The sequence below is a fragment of the Urocitellus parryii genome, chromosome 6 (assembly GCF_045843805.1).
Source record: "Urocitellus parryii isolate mUroPar1 chromosome 6, mUroPar1.hap1, whole genome shotgun sequence".
NCBI lineage: Eukaryota > Metazoa > Chordata > Mammalia > Rodentia > Sciuridae > Urocitellus > Urocitellus parryii.
In genome coordinates, this window is record NC_135536.1 from 194,711,900 (window position 1) to 194,725,449 (window position 13,550).

Genomic DNA, 13,550 nt, shown 5'->3' on the forward strand with positions numbered 1-13,550 from the left:
GTGTGCAGGACAGTAGCAGGCACCGCGGCTCCACGACAAGTGGCTGCTTGCGCGCCGGAGACAAGCGATCACAGTACAGGGCTGAACAAAAGGTGGGCGCGGGCGCCCAGCGCACGAGGGCACCGCGGGGGTCTGGCTGAGCGCGGAGGAAGGCCCCCTCCAGCCAATACAGCGGCTCCCGCCGCAGCCTCTGCACAGGGTCCCCGCTCCGCCCCCTCACTGCTCGGCCCCTCGGCGGCTTCCGGCGGAAGCCACCCTCCCGCGGCTCGGGGGCGGAACCCGGCTCGCACTTCCGGCGGGAGGATCGCGGCCGCGAGCGCCACGGTGGAGGTGAGTGGGCGCGCTGCGGGAGCTCCGGGAGGGGGTCCGGCTGGCGTGGGGGGCCGTCCCGCCTCGGTTCTGCACGCTGTTGGCTCCTGCTCCGCCCCGGCGCCCGGCCCGGTCCGCGGAGGGGCGGGGAGCCCGGCCTCCTGCAGGCCGCCCGCCCCGCCGCGCCCCTCGGCTGGCACTCGGAACACCTGCAGGTGCCAGGCCCTGCGCCGGGCGGGAGCCGACACCCCGACCGGCTCGCAGAGGCCGGCTCCGCGGGAGACACCAGCCGACACGGCCACGTCAGCTGGTGGGAGGTCTGGAGGATGGGGGCGCTTGGCGGAGTCGGAGGACGCGGACTCGATGTGCCTGACCAGCCGCTGGAAGCCGGGCGGCGGGGGCCGGGGACAGCGGTGGGAGGGGGTGGCAGAGGTCGGCGGAGGCCAGGTGGTAGGCGGCCTCCTCGCGGGCCGAGCCGACGAGCGGGGTCCGCCCTCGGAGGGCGTGGTCAGCTTCCTGTGTGTAGGCCACCCCTTTGGCTGCTTCGTGGACTCCAGGCTGTGGGGACAAAAGAGGAAGCTCCGCGATAACGGAAGATAACGTGGCTGAGACTGTGGTTGTGGAAGGGGAAGTGAAGAAAAGTGGACGGGTCCAGAAGTCATTGGTGGTGGAGCTGACAGGGCAGGATGTGAGGACTGAGGCCAGAGGGGGTCAAGTGTTCCTCATCTCTGATGTGTGCATTTGGTTTAAGTAACTGCATTACACTGGCGCTTACTAAATGACTTTGGAGTAGGTTGGGGGCATGGGGAGTAATTTAGATGTATTCTTAGGGCATCTTAAGATCTAGATGTCTGGAGTGGAGCTACCAAAAGGACACTGAGATACACAAGCCTGCCCTCACAGGAAAGCTTGGCTAATGTAAAGACATCACTGGCAAGTGGTTTGGGTTGGATGCAGTACTTAGGATGAGAATGAAGAGAGAAGCGAAGCCAGGATCCGACCCTCAGGTGCCAACTCTTACACGTTGAGTTGAAGAGGGGGTGTCAGCTAGAAGACTGAAGAAGGAGCCGAGAAGAGCAGAAGACAAGCCAGAGATTGTAGGGTCTTGGCGTCCGAGTCCTCTTTGTAGAAAGAGGAAGTGGTCAGTGTATAAGAGAGAGTTGGCCCTTGAGGGGGCAACTGGAGGAAGGTGTAGTAACTCGGAAGCAGTCGGGACAGGAAGTGAGAGGAGGTCAGTAGGAGTAGGCTGTCAGTGCAGGGCCTCTGGGGAAGTGTTGCTGTAACTGGACACCATCCAGCATCAGTGCTGTATGTACCTAATGCTGTTGACTCCTTTCCCAGGAGCTAGATGGTTCTGTCTCCCGTTACAGTTGGAGAAACTGAGTTCCAGAGTCTACTCATTTAGAGTAGAAGCATTAGGATTTGCTCCAGGTCTCTAACTTCAAACCTGTACTTTTAAGCACTAAGCTGCACCGCTGTGTTGAAGTTGGGAAAATGGAGGGCAGCCAGGTGCTACAACAGTGCACAGCCCTACCCCCACTGTGGCTGCTGCTCCCCAGGGAAAGTGAGGCACACTGTGGAATTCCTCTCTTGGGCAAGTGAGATTTGGAAAAGAGCATTTAACCCCGTAAGTCTGGTCTCCCTTACCACAGAGTTTCGTGCCTGTATCTCCAGTGCTCCGATATAGTAGTGAGTCATGAATGTACATTGAGTATGTGGCTCTGTGATTTTGGCTGGCCCCTCTAGCTGACATGAGTCTTTGTGTTTTGGGTAAGTGAATTACCTTTTGAATGCTGATAAGAAACAGTGTTGCTGACTTTGAGATGGAGCTGGGTGGGGGGCGAGTGTATTACAGGGATCTGGACAAGCTCTTGGAAGGAAAGGCATGATTGGAACAGCCCAGGGAGGACCTTGCGTTGTTGAGCAGGCACTGTAGTGTAAGCAGAAGGTGCAGGTTGATCCCGGAAAGGGAAACAGATGGCCCTAACTTGGAAGCCACTGGAAGGACCCATGGAGCAAGTGCTAGGAAGAAAGTCCCCTTAGTATCAACATGCCCTGCAACTGCCTGTGTAGCGTAAGCAGTGACTCTCAACCAGGAGCACTTGTGATCCCCAGGCAGTGTTTGGCAATGTCTGGACACAATTTTGGTTGTTACGCGTAGCAGGGGCTAAGGATATTCCTGCATCTCGCAGGTGTTGACTGGGGATACTGCTAACATCCTACCTTGCACAAGGATTTATCCAGCCCCAAACATGAGTGACACCAAGTTTGAGAAAGTGGCGTAGAGGAAAGTGGGCCTCGAGCTTGCACCATGTGGGTTTGAAGCCCCATTGCCCCACTCAGTCACAGAAGCAGGAGTCTGGCTGGGAGTGGCAGGAGGAGCAGAGAGGCCACCGCAGGAGGTTGCTGCAGTCATCTGGAGAGAGGTAGGGGCTGGGGTGGCGGGAGTGGAGGTCAGGAGATGCGATGATTGGGGATATTGGCAGAGATGGAGCTGCCAGGGGTTGAGTGAGCTGGGGACAGAGGAGCAGAGGAGGAGAGTGGCGGTGCCTGCTGTGCTGGGAAAGGGCAGGAGGGACACCTGAGATCAGACATCAGGGTAAAGAGGTCAAGTCGCAGTTGCTCTTCCTCTGAGGTTCATGGTGAATCAGAGCTGGGGTCCACACTGGGGAGGTATGTCAGCTTTAGACTGGTTCCAGCATGTTCCTTTTTTTCTTTGGCAGGACTGGGATTGAACCCAGGGTGCTTTTCCACTGAGCTACCACATTCCCAGCCCTTTTTATTTTTTATTTTGAAGACAGGGTCTCACTAAATTGCCAAGGCTGACCTCAAACTTGCAATCCTCCTGCCTTGGCTTCCTGAGTCACTGGGACTATAGGTGTGTGCCACCAAATCCAGCCCTTCACATATACATATATATATATATATATATATATATATATATATATATATATATTATTATTTTTTTTTTTTTTTTTTTTTAATGAGCGTGTCCTAACATAATGCAAAGGGAAAGTAACTGACAGTGAAATGGGTTTCTACGTGGAGGTTCCTGGGCACAGAACCAGAGTGAGGGTGAAGTGGCTAGCGGCTCCCTTCTCTGTAGAACACCTAGGAACATGGTAGCCACAAACACACCCTCACACAGCCATGGTGTGCCACAGCTCAGAAACCATGAGTGGTTTAAGTTTTGGGAATTTTCAGTGCATGGTGGAGCCATAGAAAAGCTGCTGCGTGTGTACACCTATGCCTGATTTAGGGTCTGGGTTCAGGTGATCATAGGCCAATCTTCCACCTGCACCTCAAAGTCATACAGATTGTAGAATAATTCTTGGTTCTGTGGGCTACGCCTCATGGTCCTTGCTCCCTGTATGCTTCCGGTATCCCCCCGGTTCACCACTACAGATTTCTAAAGTTCCTCTGAAGAGAACTGCAGCCCTGGAGCCCAGTTTGCCTTGTGGGTGGGGAAGCGATAGCACTGGTTCCAAGAGTACAGTGCTGGGAAAGGAGGGACTCCGGAGATGAGACATCGGGGGCAGGTGTGGTCATTCCCTTCAGACCCACGGGCTGGGCTGGGCTGGGGGTCAGCCTTCTAAGAAGGCTTCCAGGAGATGGCATTGCAGCAGGTGGGGCCTCTCCCAAGTAGGCAGCGAGGAGGGGACACACAGCTGAAGCAGAGGTGTGATGCTGGGCCCCAGTTCCCTAGGCACAGGTGGGTCCACCGTCTCCAGCCACAAATGCTCATGCACTCCTTGGGGCTGTGGAGTTGCTTGGGTGGCAGGGAGTGGTTTGTTTAGGCAGCACCCTGTGCCTCTGAGAGCAGTTGGTAGAGGGTAGGGCCAGGTAGGTACAGGTTTCCTGATCCACTTTCAACCCCTGAAGAAGAGATCAGTCCCCTGAAAATGACAAGCATGTTGTCTGGCGCTGAGTCATCAGACCGAATGGAGAACTCACCCAGTGTCAGGTGTGGTAGGTTCTGTCTGTCCTCAAGTTCCTGGCCTTGCAGAGGACCAGACATTACTCAGATCACACCCCGCAGAAGTGCTGGGAAGGGATAGTAGAACCACCTGTATCTCCAGACTGGTGGGTGGGGACATCCCCAGGACCTTTGTGCCCAAGAAAAGCAGGGTGACTGAGGAATGGTTGAAGAGGGGCGTTCGTTCCTCCAGGCAGCGGGAAAGAGCCTGGTGTGTTGGGAGAACCAAAAGGCAGCCCGTTGGACCCGTCCTGGAAAGTGTGAGGCTGAGGCTGGCGAGACTGCAAGGCCAGATCTGGGCCTGGGAGCCCCAGAAAGGGTTTTGGCCTTTGTCCGTGAGACACTGCCGGGCACTGGTCCAACACAATCAGGTTTACGTGTGGAAAGGTCGTTTTGATAACAGCCCTTGGAGAACAGCCTGAAGTGGCGAGGGAGTGGACTGACTAGGGCTCTGGGGGTGCTGGCCTGGGTGTGGGAGCCGCAGAGCCACCACAGCTGTCTTCTCATCTTTCTAGCAACAGAACTGGGGTCCTTTGAGCCCTGCACCCAGCTAACCATGGAACAGGTCGGCCTGGGCCACCAGCCCCTTAGGTGAGGACTCCACCGGGGGCTCCCCTGACCATTCCAAACATGGAGGCCAAGAGGACCCTTCCAGCCAGGGCATCTGCTTGTTGAAAGTGGTCCAGCGCCGCTCCTCTGTGAGCTGTCTTCAGGAGAGGTGCTGTCCCGTGGCCCAGGAGCGGGGGCACGCAGCCTCCGCGGATGGGGAGGTGGGCCCTTGACGTGGCCTTTGTGTGGAAGGCAGTGTTGACCCTGGGGCTGGTCCTTCTCTACTACTGCTTCTCCATCGGCATCACCTTCTACAACAAATGGCTGACGAAGGTAACTGAGGCCTCACCAGTGCAGGGTGCTGGGTCAAAGGTGCCACAGTTGGCATGGCCTTGTTGGCCCACAGAGGCTCTTGGGCAAGGCTGATGGGCCAGCCAGCGGGTGTTGAAGTGGAGACAGCACCAAACTGGGAGTGAGCCCCAGGGTGCCACTTCTCTTTTGGACCTCCACAGTGGGGACAAAGGGTCTCTCAGTCTAACTGGAATGCAGCTGAGAGCCCCTCCCACCCGACAGCAGCTGGAGGGAGGAGGGGGCGCCAGCCCAGGGCGGTCTCTGAGGCGCGGGGTGTCTGCTTGGGCTCTACAGAGCTTTCACTTCCCTCTCTTCATGACGATGCTGCACCTGGCCGTGATCTTCCTCTTCTCCGCCCTGTCCAGGGCGCTGGTTCAGTGCTCCAGCCACAGGGCCCGCGTGGTGCTGAGCTGGACCGACTACCTCAAAAGAGTGGCCCCCACAGGTACGTGTCCCGGCAGAAGGAGGGCTGCTAGAGGACCAGAGAGAAGCCCTCTGGGCCTCGAGGTCAAGTCCCCTCTCTGCCCGCCCCACACCTCTTCGTGGGGCGCCTCCCTCCCCTTGCCCCACCATCTCTCGAGCTCTCCCCGACTTCCCCTCCTGCCACACATACAGAAAGCCCTGCGGCGGGCAGGGAGCCTGCAGCATGTGCGTGCGCCTCGCAGGCAGGATCCTGGCCCCCGCGCCCCGTGGTGGGCTGTCAGAGGTGCCCCAGAGCACTGAGAGTGGAGCCTGACCTGGGCCTGCCTGTCATCTGTGTCCTAGGTCAGGTGTGAGTAGGCAGGTACTGAGGGACAGGTGGCACCAGCTGGTGCTGGTGTTTCACACACCGAGCAGTGTGTGAAGTTAGAAAGGCCACTCGATGCCACCCGAGAACCTGGAGGGCCAGGTGCCCTGTTGAGTTCATTTGGTCCCCAGGGAGAAGGGTTTTCACAAGAGGATTGACTGGCTGAGAGGTTCCAGTCTAGTGGGGGCGAGGATATTGAAATCAGTCGACACATGAGCATAGCACCCCCCAGTCAGGGTGGACTCCAGCCCGGTGGCCCCACTTTTTAGCCAGATGTTAACCATATAATTGCTGGTAGAAAGGAAAGCCTCGGGTTCCCAGAGAGGAAGCCAGAGTGGGGCAAAATGGGCTCCTTAGCCACCTCCAGGACGTAGCGGCCACCTGGCTGGATGTTCCTGTGCCACCTCAGCCCTGGGCGCCCCTTGTCTCCACAGCACTGGCAACAGCACTTGACGTGGGCTTGTCCAACTGGAGCTTCCTCTACATCACCGTCTCGCTGTGAGTACCGGCTGCTGTCTGCGCACCTGGCCGATGGGCCAGCCACTCCATCACTCTCTGGGACCAGCCCTTGCTCTCTCAGCTCCTCCCTGGCACCTAGCAGCTCTCCAAGAAGTCTCCAGCCTCTTCCGTAAGCCCAGCGCAGAGGGGACGCTGTGCCTGCCGGGCAGCGGGGGAAGCCAGGGGATGCGGACAGAGCACTGCAGTCGAGGCAGGGACAGAACAGCAGAGCCGAGGAAGGGGCTGGCCACAGAGCATTGGCCACATCAGTGCCCAGTGTGGGCACGGGCTGGGTGATAGCTGGTTGTGTCGCGTTGGCTTCAGAGGACACGATCCTCTTTGTGTCCTCCCGTCTCATCTGTTCTTCCTTTCCTGGTCTTGGCCGAGGGCTAGGTAAAGGATAGAACTCCTCGATGTCAGACACGCAGCCTTGTCTCCCAGTGATAATCGGGGGCCTCAGAGAGTCTTCCGATGACAGGTCCCTTATCGGCCCAGGTGACGCAGGCAGGCTCCTTTTGATCTTCTGTACCCAGATTGCCCTGCTGCCCTGAGCAGCGCCACTTGCTCTCTGGAAAGTCAGCCTCCTCCCCCTTCCAGCCTGCTGATCTGTGCTCTGGGCTCTCTTCTGGGTGGCGGGTCCTAACCCCGACTCCAGCAGTGCAGTGTGGGTAATTTCCACTTCCAGGTACACAATGACCAAGTCCTCGGCTGTGCTATTCATCTTGATCTTCTCTCTGATCTTCAAGCTGGAGGAGCTGGTGAGGCCACCCCGTCTGTTTTGTCCTTCCTACCCGCAGTATGCCCAGAGTAGAAGAGGGAATCTGAGCGGTGACTGAGACAGGCCCAGCCCAGGTGGCAGTAACTCCCTCTTCTGAGAAGGGACCTAGGCATAGGGACAATATGCAGAGTATTTAGAAACAAGTGTGTCCGCAGCTGACAGAAGAAATCAGGAGGGTCCTGGAAAGCCCTGCTGTGCAAAGCGGTGGTCCTCATTTGGAGGCCAAGGAGGCGGAGAGGCCACTCGGGACTTGGAACAGATCTCAGAAAGCACTGTGGTATTTTAGAGTAGGAAGGGATACTGAGGACATGCCAGTTGTCAACCCTTCATACGTCAGTGGGCAAGGGCTGTCTGCGACTTCCCTGGGAGGGTTGAGGTAGAAGATCTCCTGCCCCAGGGGGAGCCAGGGGAGATGCTGACCCCCGGCTCTGGGTGTGACGGACCCCCAAGTCAGCTGCACCTGCTCCCCTCCTCCCAGCGTGCGGCCCTGGTCCTGGTGGTCCTCCTCATCGCTGGGGGCCTCTTCATGTTCACCTACAAGTCCACCCAGTTCAACGTGAAGGGCTTCTCCCTGGTGCTGGGGGCCTCGTTCATCGGTGGAATTCGCTGGACCCTCACCCAGATGCTCCTGCAGAAGGCTGAGCTGGGTGAGCCTGGGCGAGCCTGGGCGGGGCAGGTGCAGGCAGGCTGGAGGCTGTGCAAGCACCGGCCAGACCTCCTGACCTCTGTGTCCTACCCTGCAGGCCTCCAGAACCCCATCGACACCATGTTCCACCTGCAGCCACTCATGTTTCTGGGGCTCTTCCCTCTGTTTGCCATATTTGAAGGTATGTTGGGCCAGCCACCTCGGGGCACCTCAGAACAGCTAATCCCAGATCCCTGTGTGGTGCTAGTTTTAGAGGTTGCCAAGGTCGAAGACGCAGCCCCACCCCTGTACCCATGTTGGGACTGGATAGACCCGGAAGCAAGTGGCTAGAATCCAGTCTGATAGTTGCTGCAGAAAGAGTGTAAAACATAAGGACAGTGGTGGTAATGACTGTACAGAGTGCTGAAGGGACTATTTTCATCTTTTTTTTTGTTCTTCTTTTTCCAGTCCTAGGGATTGAACCCAGGGGCACTCTCCCACTGAGCTACACCCCAAGCCCTTTTGATATTTTATTTGAAGATAGGGTCCCACTAAGTTGCCCAGTCTTGCCCCAAACTTGCAATCCTCCTACCTTAGCCTCCAGAGTAGCTGGGACTACAGGCCTGCACCATCATGCCTGGCTATTTTAATTATTTCAAATACTTATTTTTTTTTATGAAAAAAATACATGAATTTATTTTAAAAAGTCAAACAATTCAATAAGAAATAAAACTACACAATAGCAAAAACCTATATACAAATGCCAGAAAACATTCATATTTCCTGTAGGTCAGTAAATTGGAATAATCATTTTTGGAAAATAATTGGCATTATCTAGTAAAATTAAGATTTGGGTTCCCTACCTACAAATTTCTACTTTAGTGTATCATTGAAAGTAACCTGGCATATACACAATAGGAAGTGTGCATGTTATGGTCTGGGTGTGATTTGTCTTCCCAAAGGTTCATGTCCTGGAAGCTTGGTCCCAAAGTGGCAGTGTTGAGGAGCTGGAAGCTTCAGGGGTGGATCCTAGTGTAAGGTGATTAAATCACGGGGCCTCCATTCTCAGAAATAGATCAATGCTGTGTCACAGGAGTAGAAGAGGACTGGGTAGGGGTATTAGTTTCTGAAGAGATGATTGTTTTATATATATATATATACGTGTATATATTATATAGAGATATATATTGTATATAGATATACGTGTGTGTGTGTGTGTGTCAAACACTTATTAAGTCCTCCCAAAAAACTGGCTGATACTGTAATTGTCACCTGGTTTTGCAGATGAAAGAAACTGAGGCTCAGAAGGGAAGAGAGCTTGCCCAGGGTCCCAGAGCTCACAAGGAAGCCAGAATTTGGACCCAGCCTCCTGGCTTCAAGCGGTTGAGCCACTCTTCCCTACCTTGCATGCTGCCCCTAGGAGGGCAGAGTCACCACCTGTTTTAGGAGGGTGGAGTGAGCGAGTCAGAGAAGCTCCCCAGACCATCCGTGTTTATGGCGGATGAGAGGAGTGGGTGGACTAAGGCAGGCAGGGTGTCCTGGGAAGCAGGACAGGAGGTTCACTCACATGTCGGCCTGTAACTGTGTGGGATGGGCTGGGGCTTCCAGAGGAGGAGGAAAGAGAACTTGGAGGGCGGGCGGCACAGCACCACCTTCCTTCCCGGTTTTTGGGATTAGTCTTTGTCCTCTGTCTGTTCATTCTTCCTCCCAGAGTCCCGACTGTCCTCAGGGTCATTACAGAAAATTCTGTCCCACATCCATTTAAGTTTCAAGCAGTGAAGCATCTCCAAACCCCCTGAGAAAATTATTCTGCAGCCCGTTGTCCAGGAGACTTCTGTTCAGAGCCTCATGTTTTTCTTTTTTAAAATCCCTCCCCATTCCTTCATTATGCCCCCTGCACCAAACACCACGCTCCCGGCCCCCCTGGGTGTCTGCACCATTCCCCCATCTGCAAACCCTCATCCGAAAGCCCCTGGTAGTCGCCACTTAGCAAAGCTGCATGGATTTAGCTCCTTTAATCTTTTCTGGTAAATTAATCCCCCAAGCGCCTTCATTACTTATGTTGCTCTTCCCCGAATTCCCTTCCATTTGCCTGCGCCTTGGCAGCCCTGCGGAGCCAGCCCAAGCTGGATGTCCTGCATTGTGAGTCCACTGGCTGCCGGGGGGACAGGGGTGAGCCGTCCCCTACTTCTTCGGTGCTTCCTTCCAAAATGCCCAAGGGCTTGTCAGTGCCCAGCTCCCACATGTGTCTAGTACAGAGCTCACTCCACCCTCTGCTGATACACCATGGGGATCTTGCTGGGGACCCGGAGAATTGTCCCTTCAGAGGGACAGTGTTGGAGAGACTCCTAAAAGTCCCTAGGCAAAATTTGTGTTTTGTGCAGTCATCTGTTCACATAGGTGAATGTTTTCTTTTTGAGAAATGCTCATCAGCCCTGGGGAGGCCCAGGCAAGAGGACTGCAAGTTCAAGGCCAGCCTTGGCAACTTAGCAAAACTCTGTCTCCAAATAAAGAAATCAGAAGGGCTTGGGGTGTGTCTCAGTGGTAGAGTACCCTGGGTTCAATCTCTGGTCCCCAAAGAAGGGAGGGAGGGAGGGAGTGAAGCTGGCCCGATGGCGCTGCTTGCTAGGGAAACTCCAGTCCAGTTCCATCCTGTCATTTTATCAGCAGAGACACTGAAGTCCAGAAAGGGAACATCTTGGCCCAAGTCCCACAGCTGTGTACTAGCAAGACCTAGGTTTTTGCTTGGTGGCAGGACGCTTGCCTATCATCCATGAGGCCCTGGATGCCGTCCCCAAAACGGCAAAAAAAAAAAAAAAAAAAAAAAAAAAAAAAGGCAAGCAGACTGTCTGAAGGAGCGCCAGCCGCACCCTCCAGGGAAGCCCTCAGTCCACAGCACTCCCTGTTGGGACCCCGCCTGAATTACCCTGGGGCTCCAACTCCTCCAGTCTCCCTGGATCTCAGCCACTTGGTGGGATTACTCTGTACCACTCGTTCTTTCCCCCAGCTGGATGGTCAGCAGGGGCTCCGTGTGTCGTCCACCTCAGTGATGACAAGGCTGGTTGCTGGGCAGGGTGGCCCTGGCCCTGGCCCGGCCTTGGCCTCCCGCTCTCTCTCCCCGCATTGCTCCAGGTCTGCACTTGTCCACATCTGAGAAAATCTTCCGCTTCCAGGACACAGGGCTGCTCCTGCGGGTACTTGGGAGTCTCTTCCTTGGCGGGATTCTTGCCTTCGGTTTGGGTTTCTCGGAGTTCCTCCTGGTTTCCCGAACCTCCAGCCTCACTCTCTCCATTGCTGGCATTTTTAAGGTACAGACTTGGAAGTGACCCTCTTTTCCCTTAGAGGGCCCATAAAGGCTCCCCACCCAGCCTCCACCCCAGCTCCGGCACTCCTGGGCCTTTGGAGAAGAGACCAGAGTGTCCCGTTCAGTGACAGGCACTGTGCTCCTATCTCTCCTCTCTCCACCATCCCCTCAGACCTGCAGAGCTGCTCCCAGCCAAGGGTGCATAGTGGGTCAGCCAAAGGTGCACAGACTGACCCCTCTGGACCCGGGCTGTGGTTACATTTTACTCCAGTGCCAGCCCTGGGCGTGTGGCAGTGTCCTGGAGCCGTAGGCTGAGAAGCCCCCACCCAGACTCATCAGTAGAGCTCCATGATTGATTGGCAGTGTCTGCCATGGGCCCAGCAGGAGTTGTGTCATGGGACGGTGCCACCTGTTGCCAGTCTTAAACTTTCCTGGTGCCTTGAAGCCCTCCCTGCTCTCTCTCTCCCCCTCCCCCCTCCCCCACCATTGCTGCAGCTCCCTGCTCAGGACCAGGAGGGCTCTTGTCTTTGACTAGGCAGACCCCACACTGGAGCAGAGATGATGTCCCCTGAGGGCCTTCTGGCTGGCAGCCAAGGGATGAGGCATAAGCTGTGGTTCTCAGAGTGCATTGTTCACAGGTCCCACCTGCGGTCACTGTTTATGAAGGACCCTGGGACAGTGCATCCTCAGAGCCCAGCACAACCCTGCATTTGCCCGAAGGAGCTGAGGGCTACCCATCCACAGGTGCCCTGCCAGGGCAGCTAACCCTGTTCCTGAGCCCTTGGCGCAGGCTCCACACCAACCCTGGGTCTGTTGTGCCCCTCTTTTTCCTGGCAGAGTTCTGTGACATTCTGCCTCAGTAGCAGAGTGGGGCTGGCAGGAATGCCGTGTGGGGAGCCTGTCCCTCACCTCTTCACCCTCCAGGCCTGCCAGCCCTGCTCTGGCCAGGAGTCCTGAGGGTTGGGATCTAGTCTGAGCTAGGCAGGCCCCGCCCTCCTCTCCCCGAGAAGGAGCGCCCCCTGTTGACCACCCCTGCCCACTTCTCTGGCCACAGGAAGTCTGCACTTTGCTGCTGGCAGCTCACCTGCTGGGCGATCAGATCAGCCTCCTGAACTGGCTAGGCTTCGCCCTCTGCCTCTCGGGAATATCTCTGCACGTGGCCCTCAAAACTCTACACTCTAGAGGTAACTGAAGCCTTCCAGAGGCCTCCATTCTGTGACGTCACTCCCTGCGCCTCTTGGCACCCCTGATTCCCCCTCGCCCTGCCCTGAAGGGCCTGGCTCAGCTCCCTTCCTGGCTGCTGCTGTGGCTCAGGGAGTGTGCCATTTTTGGGTCCATAACTGATCTCTGTCCCCAGGTGAAGGTGGATCCAGACCCTTGAAGGGGCTGAGCTCCAGCCCTGACCTGGAGCTGCTGCTCCGGAGCAGCCAGCCAGAGGATGAGGACAACGAGGAGGAAGACTACTTCATGGCCCAGGGGCAGCAGTGAGGGGCCAGCGGAGCAACTTGGGTGCAGGCTGCTCTGTGACCAGCGCTGCTCTGAGCATTTGGCAGAAGCCCAGGGCCCTGTGGCTCTTCACAGCAGCTGGGAGCAGTGGCCTGAGAGTCACCTGTGGCGGGCTAGATCAGGGGCGTGTGGCTCCTACCCCTCCCTCAGAGCTTGGTCAACAGGGTGACACCAGGCCAGCCTCGGCCTGGCTGGAGCTCGCCCACGCTGCGCTGGGATCCTGGTGGAGAAGAAAGTGGTGGGTCCTTCTAGGCCCTTGGCCAGGCCCTGCCCAAGACTGATGTCAGAAGCACAGCGGCCTTCTAGGGGGGCTGACTTTGGACTGCAGGGCAGTGGGGGTGTGACAGTGTTGGGCCTCGGCACCTGGACTGCATCTTTCTCAGCAGATCTATTTATAGTTTGGAAATAAATGGGTTTATGGTCCAGTGGCCACTCACATTGCCTAGGGGAGTGGGGGCAGGGAGGGCTGTGAAGGCCTGACCCCACCTTCTCTGTCCCTGCTGGGGCCTTCCCTAAGTGACCAGGCCCATCCTGGCCTCCTGCATCTCCTCCTTGCCCCTCTGCAGGGCCCCCCCATACCTGCAGGCAGAGAATAAATGAGTATCTACTGAGCACAGCATCCTGGGGCTGAACATGTTTTTTACAGCCTATATTTGAATCTAGGCTTTGTCCCTTTCCATGTGACCTTAAGTGAATACTTAACCTCTCTGTGAAATGGAAGTAATGTGAGTCTTTCTGAAGATTCTTGCCAGTATTTGTAACAGATTTAAATCTTAGGCTTATTGTTTTAAACCTTTCATCAACCAAGAGATCAGGACCTAGAAAAGACAAACCTTGCCAAGTGAGCGGCGGGCCTGCGCCTCCATC

At 56.1% G+C, this 13,550-nt stretch overlaps 1 protein-coding gene across 4 annotated transcripts; it reads left to right on the forward strand.

Moving 5' to 3' along the window:
• Positions 1-278: 278 nt before the first annotated feature.
• Positions 279-13,290, forward strand: Slc35h1 (solute carrier family 35 member H1). 4 transcript variants are annotated; one of them, XM_026391001.2, is made up of 10 exons: positions 279-330; positions 4,801-5,167; positions 5,480-5,630; positions 6,407-6,470; positions 7,156-7,228; positions 7,727-7,895; positions 7,992-8,075; positions 11,006-11,181; positions 12,232-12,361; positions 12,535-13,290. In XM_026391001.2, exons 2-10 carry the CDS (start codon positions 5,048-5,050, stop codon positions 12,663-12,665), a joined length of 1,098 nt encoding a protein of 365 aa, XP_026246786.1. In that variant the 5' UTR covers positions 279-330; positions 4,801-5,047; the 3' UTR covers positions 12,666-13,290. The 4 variants fall into 4 exon arrangements, with proteins under 4 accessions (XP_026246786.1, XP_026246787.1, XP_026246788.1 ...); XM_026391002.2 differs by lacking the exon at positions 279-330 and adding an exon at positions 2,715-2,735; XM_026391003.2 differs by lacking the exon at positions 279-330 and adding an exon at positions 4,099-4,273.
• The last annotated feature ends 260 nt before the right edge of the window (positions 13,291-13,550 follow it).